This window comes from Larimichthys crocea, chromosome XXI, assembly GCF_000972845.2.
Source record: "Larimichthys crocea isolate SSNF chromosome XXI, L_crocea_2.0, whole genome shotgun sequence".
Classification (NCBI taxonomy): Eukaryota; Metazoa; Chordata; class Actinopteri; family Sciaenidae; genus Larimichthys; species Larimichthys crocea.
The window spans coordinates 11,113,429-11,123,266 of NC_040031.1; the positions used below are offsets into that span (position 1 = coordinate 11,113,429).

Consider the following 9,838-nt stretch of genomic DNA (forward strand, 5'->3'; position numbering starts at 1 on the left):
GTCCAGCGTGAAGGGAGACATCCGTTCTGCTGTCCTTGAACCCCTCAGGACAAGACAAGGCTGTACCAGAGCGAAGAGGGAAAGAGGGAGGGAGGGAGGGAGGGGTTGGACAAATAACAGGGCTCCCATGGGAAATAGGCTGGTTAGCTGGTCAACAGAAGCCCACGGCATCAGTCTCCGGCTTTTTCTTCCTGATGGGAAGATTAGCAGAGGCTAATTGAGAAAACTTCATTATGCCACTAAGCCGGGCTGAACGGGGCCAGCAGGAAATTTTTAGGAAGGGGTGCTCCAATTTTCACCAGTCACTAAAAGAGCCATCGGAAATGAAAGAGAGGGGAGATCTGGACCGCGAATGCATCGTGAACTCAATAAAGATAACCATCCTCGCTATCAGCACATGGATCGGATGAGCTGTATAGCTGCCGGATACCCACAGCCACAGTTGGCAATCACGCGCTTTCGCAATGGAAACTGTAATAAGCAATTCACATTGTTATGGCTCACTTGGAAACTGAGGCGGCGTTTCTCTGAAGATGCTGAGAGAGAAAGGATGAGAGACAGAGCAGATGACACGTGCAGGCGGTTCACATGACGGGTTTAAATATGAAACTCAAACGTGTTCTGCTCATTGTTAATTCTTACTTGTGATGTTTGACCTTCAGCCGTGCAGAATTACTGCATGCATGTGTCGAGTGTTGACAGTGGGAGGCCTGTCTACAGATGAACCTGCTCACCTTTAATCTGAGTTTAAAGTGTGAGCATGATCTTGTGACATCACAACCAAGAAGCCAATCACGGCTCAATGCTATAAATGCAACAATGCATGAAAAGTCTTGTGAACTTTTGAAATGACATAAATAATTTAAACATGTTAATTGGTGACAAAGAAATATACATTATTATTATTATTATTAAAAGAATGTTATGTATGTTTAAAAAAAAACTTTCACAGGCGAGGTGAGTTAATTCAGATTAAAATAAAGGATTATCTTTCCAACTTCTTCGAAAAATGTGAGTATGTGATATTTGACCAGATTTTTGGCAATATCCACTTCTGCTTCCGCACTTAGTACATCGAGGTTAAATGGAATTTTGTTTGCGACGTTCCAAGACTTGGAAAATTACATTTTAGAAATAAAATCAACAGCAACAACTTTCTCCCAAAGGTGCCTCCGTTAAAGTGGATAATCCTCCAAACACGCTGTGAACTGTTTTCGGTTTTCGGAAGGACTCTTACTTCAATTAGTTCCAGCGGAATCTGTTGGCAGAGATGTCTGCAGATTATCCAGAGTAACCAAAACATGTTTTTTTGGAAGGGAATCCAAACAGACTGGAATATTTTCGATGTTGTTTTTTTGTGCAAAACCAAATTCTACTTCACTGATTGGTTTATTTTTTTAGGATAGTAAAAAAAAGACACAAGCTGAACAAATACTATCTGAATGGATGAGTAAGTGAAGAAATATGTGGATTTCTTTGTCATTTAAATGTGGGACTTTGTTTTTTTGTTGTTGTTTTTTTAAATCAGAGCCATGTGCCCACATACTGAACACACAGCACAAACACTGAAGACTGTCAACCATTAAAACCAGTTTGAAAATGTCACTTTAACTGGGTTCAGCGTGCTGATCCTTTGAGTAAACCACTTCAGATGAACGATTTTAAACACTGCCATTGTTGCACAAGGCCACATTATGCAGAGGTGAGGCACAGACAACATTCCTGTGTGTTGTTCAGTCCATTTTAACTGAAAGGAAACTAAGCTGCTTGTTGTGACTGTGTGTTACTCAACTTATTCTTTTGCAGGTGTGTTTTTGTGTGATTTTTTCTTTTTTTTTTTGCACACAAAACTGCTTTCTGGACGCGCCAGCGAGAGGAACTGTGGTGATGTGGAGATTGTGCGCACCATGGGGAAGGGCTTGGTTGCACACTGCAAAAAAAAAAACAACAACTTTATTTATCACAGTGAACTTTTAATAAATCTCAAAGTAAAACATAAAAGAAAAAAAAAGAAAAACAGAACTGCAAATTATTTAATCGTTTTTTCTTCTTGTTTTAATTTATTCCGATGAAATCAAAAATACATCTTCAAATCAATTCATTTGCATTGGAAATCAATTTATATCCCCAAATGAAAAATGTTTCTTATTTGTGTCACACTCCGCAGGGCGCACACATCTTGTCTGAGGAAACAATGCGCGTTAAGCCACTAAACACCACGACAAACAACTCCTGAGCGTGTTCTTATTTTTTGCAGTGTATCCAGTGTGTTTTACGCACACGCCGCCTGAAATTTGATTCGAGTTTAAAAAGGCCAGACAGCAGCCACAAGTCAGAGAGCCGGGTTCCTCTCTGTGAGCGTCAGGTAGCTCCATATACGGATTGGAGAGGCACTTCACAGCCACTCTGGCACTGTATCTGCTAGGGCGCACAGAGGGGCAGTGCCATGCACACTCCTGATCATGTGCTGCTTTTGAACGGAGGGAACCAGTCACTGGTTTTAACTAATGACTTAACGATGGAAACACCTGAGAACAACACCGTGCCTCCAAACGGATCCGATCCGTTTGCGCGAAACGAGGAGGTAGCCCAAATCGAGATAATGGTCCTGTGCATCACCTTTGTGGTCGCTGTGATTGGGAACGTGAGCGTCCTGGTGGCTATGTACAACACTAAGAAGAAGATGTCACGGATGCATCTTTTCATCAAACACCTCAGCCTGGCTGACCTGGTGGTCGCCTTCTTCCAGGTGCTGCCGCAGCTCTGCTGGAAGATCACATACCGCTTCTACGGCACAGACTCTCTCTGTAGGATCGTCAAGCACCTGCAGGTGACGGGGATGTATGCGTCCACGTATATGATGGTGATGATGACTCTGGACCGTTACATTGCAATCTGCCACCCTCTGAAAACCCTCCAGCAGCCCACCAAGCGTTCCTACATCATGATAATCTCCACATGGATATGCAGCCTGGTGCTCAGCACTCCACAGTACTTCATCTTCTCCCTGAGCGAGATCAAGAACGGATCGGACGTCCGCGACTGCTGGGCGCACTTTATCGAGCCTTGGGGTGCCACAGCGTACATCACCTGGATAACAGTGGGCATCTTCCTCGTGCCCGTGATCATTCTCATGATGTGCTACGGGTTCATCTGCCACAGCATTTGGAAAAATATCAAATACAAGAAACGGAAAACGATACCTGGTGCCGCCGGCAAGAACAACATGATTGGGAAGAGTTCAGTCAGCAGTGTTACGACTATTTCAAGAGCCAAACTGAGGACTGTTAAAATGACTTTTGTCATCGTTCTGGCGTACATTATTTGCTGGGCGCCGTTTTTCACAGTTCAGATGTGGTCCGTGTGGGATAAAAACTTCCAGTGGGCTGGTGAGTGCTTAAGAAACTAGAAATGTAAAACGTTTAAAACTCTTACAACGTTAGGAAGTTTGTGTATGTATAGCCAAAAATGACAGCACAGAGAAAGCACTAAAAAACTCTCCGTGCGCAAAGAATTTCCAAGTGCGCACAGCTTTTACGCACAGGTATATTCAGCGTACAAAAACAAAGTTGTGCGTAAATAGTGCAAAAAAAAAAAACAATAACTACAACCAAAAGGAAAATTTTTAGACTTTTTTTCGTTTTACAAGTTATAGATAATAAGAAGCAAACCGTGGAAATCTGTGTTTCCCTAACATTTTTTTTATTTTAGTCTGACCTTTTTTCAGGATTTCAGCCTCTTCAGCTCTGGCTCCACAATCATTAACTTCAAACCGAGTTTCTCTCTAAAATATTTAATCTCAAACAAAAGTACTGTTTGTTGATAGGGAAGTTTCATCAGGTAATTTTTCTTCATGAACTTTTTTTGGGGGTAGAGTCATGACAGAGACAGATTGCTACTGATAAAGAAAAATGACACTTGATTCAAAAAGTCTTGAAAAATGTTTTTATTTTATTTTATTTACAACAGAAACTCTCTTGAACTTGTGCACCTGACAGATTTTCTCTCCTTTATGTTCAAATTTACATTTCAGCACCAGAGGAATCGACTTAGACTTCTTCAGCCAAAACTGCACCAGATGTTTTGAGCATTAATCATCCCTTTCCTCTTTCCTCTTTCTGTTCTCTAGATTCTGAGAACACAGCAGTGACTCTGTCTGCGCTGCTTGCCAGTCTCAACAGCTGCTGCAACCCATGGATATACATGATCTTCAGCGGTCACCTCCTCCAGGATTTTGTGCACTGCTTCTCCTGCTGCCTCAGAATTAACACTGACTTCAAGAAGGAGGACTCAGACAGCAGCCTCCGCAGAACAACCTTGTTGACTAAGATGACCAATCGGAGCCCTACGGGGAGTTCAGGCAACTGGGGAGAGCTGGACAATTCTCCAAAGACCTCTATTCAGGCAGAGTAAACACACAGAGCCAGGCCACTCTGTTTACAGGGGTGGGGATTTTAAACATATCCGGCAGTGGCATCAAGGTACACATAAAATATCAACTCACGTTAAGTTTGGGCATGACAGGCAGTGATTGAAATGCCACCCAAACTCCAAAACTATAAAGAAAAAAAAAATCTTCTTGCATGAAAACACAAAGAAATGAGGTGTAGGCTGAGAAGGACAAGAAAGATAGATGCTTAACCTGAGACGTGTTGCTGGACTTTGTGTGCAAAAATGTTACTTTTCACATAACCTCAGATAAAATATTAGAAAATCGTCGGGAAAGGTAGTGGCTTTACTTGTAATTTATGATGTTTTTATATCCTTGCAATTGTTTGTGAAAGCGCTAGATGCTGTCAGTTATGGGTTTTACATCAATCTTTAAGAATTCAGTTTGTAAAATTTGAAAATTCGACAGTCCCAAGTAGTCGAACAGATTTTTATTTTGGAACCTCGACTTGATTCTTTTGACATTTTTAGTAGAAAAGCACCCAGGAACACAGATGCTTTTACCAGCGGTTACTTCTCCCTGCTGTGTCATCAAACACCCTTTCCTGCTAGAGTGTTTACGGAAATGAAACAGCAGCCAGGAGGTGAAAACATCTCTTTCCAGACAGCGCATCTCTTAAGTAACCAAAGGAGTCGACTCCTCTTTTGTGCTTTTCTTTCTCTGAATTACATTTTGGCGGCCTAGGGAGGAAAAAAAGATCACAAAAAGGAAAAAATAATGGGTTTACGGCTGAGGTCAATCAGGCTTTTGTATTTATCCGCATTTCTTTTCATATTAGAGCAGACACTTCTTCCCTAAAGAGTTGCTTTCATGTGCGTTGTGTGTTCAGGCGCACAGTGTGCGGGGTGACGGGCTTTTTCTTTTTTTTTTTGATGAAGAGAGATTGGCCACAGCTGGAGGAGCCTACCTACTGACCCACAGTTCCCTCCCATGGCTTTCCACAAAATGTTGGGGAGAAGCTCACACATTCCACACACACATACGTCAATGCACTTCCTGATTTTTTTTTCTCACACCACGCACCATTTCATTTCGTTTTTTTTGGCTTGATGTGCACTCCAGGCAAAAGCAGTTTTTGTGTGAAATGCCGTGATGTTTGTCGGATCACCACGAGAACTCCCAACGAACATGAAGGACATGTATGCTGTAACGTATCAAGACATTTCTATCAGAGTGTGTAGTAAATGTATTTGTACATAAAAGACACTTAAATGTCTGTATATAGGAATTATATATGTAAATATGTCAATATGATTTGTATTTGTCTGTAACGGCTTGTGCACATTGAAAATAATCCAGATATCCTATAAAAATATGTTGAAATACACATATCAGTGCACTGAATTCTGGCTTTGTCTCCTGTTTTTGCAAGCACACCACGGTTGATTTCACAGTTTATGCTTCGTGCAGTTTTTAACACGACCGCGGAAATCTCTGGTGTTATTTCTGCTTAAAACTGAGCGATTCCGAACTTCTCCGGCCAATCCAAGCACTTACAATCCTGCCAAACTCTGGGATGACCATCCAAGAAGTTCTGTTAAAGAAAGTCTTCCACTCAACCAGCTGTCTACCGCCACGGAGAAGATTTGACCCTAACTTACTTACTTAACTTATTTGTTCTTACTCTTTGTCGTTATTGACATTTTGGTAACAAGTTGTGGTTTTACGTAGGCTGTATGTGCCGAACTATTTCTTGGCCGAGCTGTTTCTGGCTGCGAGTTCGACAATAAGAGATAACATGTTGATTATCGAGCTTTAGGATAAGCTAGATTTTGTTGCCTCGGGACAAAACCAGGCTTTTTTCCATCCTTTATGCTAAACTAAGAAAACCAGCTGCTGGCTTTAGCTTCACATTTTGCCGTACAGACACGAAAGTGGTAGCACCTATCAATCTTCTCATCTAAACCTCAGCTAAGTAATGAAACATATTTCCTGAATGGCCACATGTTTTTTTTTCCCAGAAATAACATCTCTATTTCTCTGGGCTTATATGATCTATAGAACACACAGCATAACAGTTGTCACGGAGACAGTTTCTTTGGGAGAAAGGAGCTCCAAAGCAAAGTTTTTTTGTTTCTGGAAAGATGCTTATAAATCTTATTCTTGGAGCACCATGGGCAAATTCATCACCACTGTATTGTATTATATTGTATCGTGGAACTATAAATTAAAGACAGATATCTCAAACTGTTACTTTGAGGCATCTAATGCGGCATATTTTCATCATTTAAAAGGTCCAGTGTGTCAAATTTAGCGGGGCTTTATTTACACGTTGTAGCAGAAATCCATCCATTTCTCCGGGGTCGGGTCATGTTGGCAGCAGTACGTTCCAGATGTTCCTCTCCCCAGCAACGATTCCAGCTTCTCCCGGGTGATCCCGAAGTGTTCACAGGAAAGATGGGCTATGTAGTCTCTCCGGCAGGTTCTGGCTGTGCCTCAATGTCTCCTACCAGTTGAACGTGCCTGGAATACCTCCACAGGTATAATCGTACGCCCCAAACCACAGTCTCAGCTGGCTCCATTCAATGGATTATGGCAGAAATGTAATATATTATACTCGGTGCACTGCCATGTTTCTACAGTAGTCCAGAATACAGGTTTCATAACCAACATTTTAGGCTAGGAAAGCAGCAACTAGATGGCCACTAAATCCTACAAACTGGACCTTTAAAGTCATTACATAACTGCGTTATCGTGATCTTCTGTTTCTTACTGTATGTGTTACACTTACGCAACATTTCTAGCATGATAATATGATGATTATACCGTCACGTCATGTTAAGGTTTCCCCTTAAACCCTCTCAAACCCCTTGATCCTCCATGGTTCAGTTTATCTCTGACCATCTGATCTTCTAACAGGTCTGGTAGTCATAACGCAAGGATGTGTGGGAGTTGAAGCGCTACAGGAAATTACAGTGTGTAAGTCCTTCAAGTAGGTTAGAGAAGGTGGTGGTCGATGTCAGCGATAAAAAGAAGAATAAAACAAGCATCAGTCAATCCCAGCTGGTATCAACTGGGATTACACAGCTACGATCTCCACTCAAGGCCGTAGGGAAGGAGTGCGGCTGCAGCTCTGATGGACGTATCTCAAATTCCCAGTCCAGCACTCGCTCTGCATCTCGTTAGACATCTCGTTAGACATGCCAATCATTAAGTAGCATGCTGCCAAAAGGCTGACCGTGCTAACATGATATGGGCTAAAGGTCATCAGTCAGAGTCTAGACAAAGCAAATACTTCAAGAGACAGTGATTGAGTTTCTCCAGAGACTCTGAAAAACTACAACTGCAAGTCGGGCAGCCAGAAAACAGGCAGTTCTTATTATAGAACAAGTAGTGCTGCCATAAAAGAGGCTCTTTGTTGTGCTTGTTCAGACACATCTCGTCCGTTCAGTACATTTCTGTGTCTGAAAATGAATCAAGTCCGGGACAAGCTGTAATGTATCAGGTTCATCATCGGTTTCTTTTGCACTTGGATGTTCTTTATTTTTGCAGGAGGAGAGAAATCGATCGTAAAATCTATAATGTCTCTCCTCATACAGTATGTAATGAGCTGCTGTGATGAATGGAGCAAGGGTTGTGGGTCTGATGGGGTTCTAGAGAGAGCAACAGCATCAAAGACCTTCGTTTTCTTTGTGTGTATCCATACCTCAGGGCGAAAATCACATATGGGGGGAAGTAAGAGGCCCGACAAAGAAGCAGGAATGGGAATGAGCCGCAAACCTCTGAAGAATCACTTCACGCATACGTCACTCTATCATCTCTCTGACACGAAACGCGACCTCGGTTTGATGTTTCTTGGCAAACCCCGCCACCTTTCTAAGCAGTTTGAAATGCCTTTTCTCAAAGCAAACATGTTCCAAACGAGTTTGGATGCAAGATGCCTAATTGTGCTCTCTCAGAGGTATTCTTTCGGGGAGCAGAAAAACATTTTCACGTCGTGCATTGTGAGGAACTAACGCTGAGAAGATCAATGCTTCCTTTCTTGGTAAGTAAACAACTTCCACTGTGCTTTCCTTGCAGGAAACAAATCCTGTCTATTGGAACAATTGTGTCCACAGCTGGCTTTCCTCCACCTCACGCCCTGGCAGACGCTCTTATATGCAGGCCAGCATAAACCGAACAGGCTAAAAAAGAAAGTCTCAAAGTGTTTGAAACGAAGAAAGATCGGAGATCTGAGATTTGCATTTTCTGGATGAATTAGACTACCGTTGGTCAGCGGTAATCTTACAAGCCAGTTTTGTTATTTATTGGTGGATTACATCAAGTCTTTAATACGTGAAATTCTGATCAGAGGACTTAGTTTAGATGAGACGAGGTTCTCAGCCCGCATTACATGCAGACCTCGTCTTCCCGCTCCATTGTTCTTCCTACCATCGTCCTTGAGAATAACACGCATTTCTATTTACTATTGTCCCGTTTAATCGCCCCCCGGAGGTCATTCATTCCATGCAAACAAGCGCATGTAAACATACTCGTACACAAAATCTGGACCTCGATCAAACGTTATTGTCCGAGGCTTGCAACATCCTGGCAGCGTGAGGAAGAAAACTGTAAGGAACAGTTGGAAAATTATCCGCAGAATCAGTTTTTGGAACAAAGACAAATTACATAATGTTGTATCGTAACGTATCCATCCAGAAAAGATTAGTTTAACATAACCTTTGTTCTTTTTCTTGGTGACCTGCGTTGTCATCAAAACAGCTCCGCATCACAGGATCTGTGTGCAATTGTTTATCTATTGTGTACTTCCACTCTGGACTGTCAGCTTATTGCATGGGTCATCTAAGCGTCTATAAGTTATCGCTTCCTGCCAGCAAAAGGTTTTCTTCCTGGCATTTGTAGCCGATGTCCTCGAAGGGCCGGAGGAATTTCAATCCTAAATAAGATCATGACCACAATAATTTAGATGTATAAGGCCGTGCAGTGTGCTGCTTTTTGTTGGGCTATTTCAGAGAAAACAGAATAATTTATGTAACTGTTACACAAATAGATAAATACCATAAAATATGAAGCAACACCATGATGAGACAAATAGCTCTGAAATTGACGCATTGACGGATGTTGAATAATCCTCACGATGAATCACTGAAGTAAGCAGTAAAACAATGTAAATGTGGCTCCCTACATACTTTTAGATCTTCAATAAATCACTTTGATATTTTATCTTTTTCTCTTGAACCCCGACTGCTACAGTTTTCCACCTCCGGGTCTCACCCTGTCCATAAATGTGCTCCATACAGAGGATTTAAGGCACGGGGATACTCAAAAGGAAGTGGTGAAGGTAGTTGATCAGAGCAGCCACACTCTAAGGCGAGGGTATGATGTGATAATATTTAGAACATGTACATAATTCTTTCTCAAAAGGATTCATAGTTTCACGCCTGACAT

At 41.9% G+C, this 9,838-nt stretch overlaps 1 protein-coding gene across 1 annotated transcript; it reads left to right on the forward strand.

Moving 5' to 3' along the window:
• Positions 1-2,318: 2,318 nt before the first annotated feature.
• avpr1aa (arginine vasopressin receptor 1Aa) lies at positions 2,319-5,448 on the forward strand. The gene is made up of 2 exons (XM_010733440.3): positions 2,319-3,389; positions 4,130-5,448. Exons 1-2 carry the CDS (start codon positions 2,447-2,449, stop codon positions 4,411-4,413), a joined length of 1,227 nt encoding a protein of 408 aa, XP_010731742.2. The 5' UTR covers positions 2,319-2,446; the 3' UTR covers positions 4,414-5,448.
• Positions 5,449-9,838: the final 4,390 nt, after the last annotated feature.

Excerpts from the sequence above, each read along its gene's own strand:
- avpr1aa (XM_010733440.3), top strand. The coding sequence starts at position 2,447 with ATGCACACTCCTGATCATGTGCTGCTTTTGAACGGAGGGAACCAGTCA. Across the intron at positions 3,390-4,129 it reads TAAAAACTTCCAGTGGGCTG|ATTCTGAGAACACAGCAGTG; the intron begins GTGAGTGCTTAA and ends TCTGTTCTCTAG.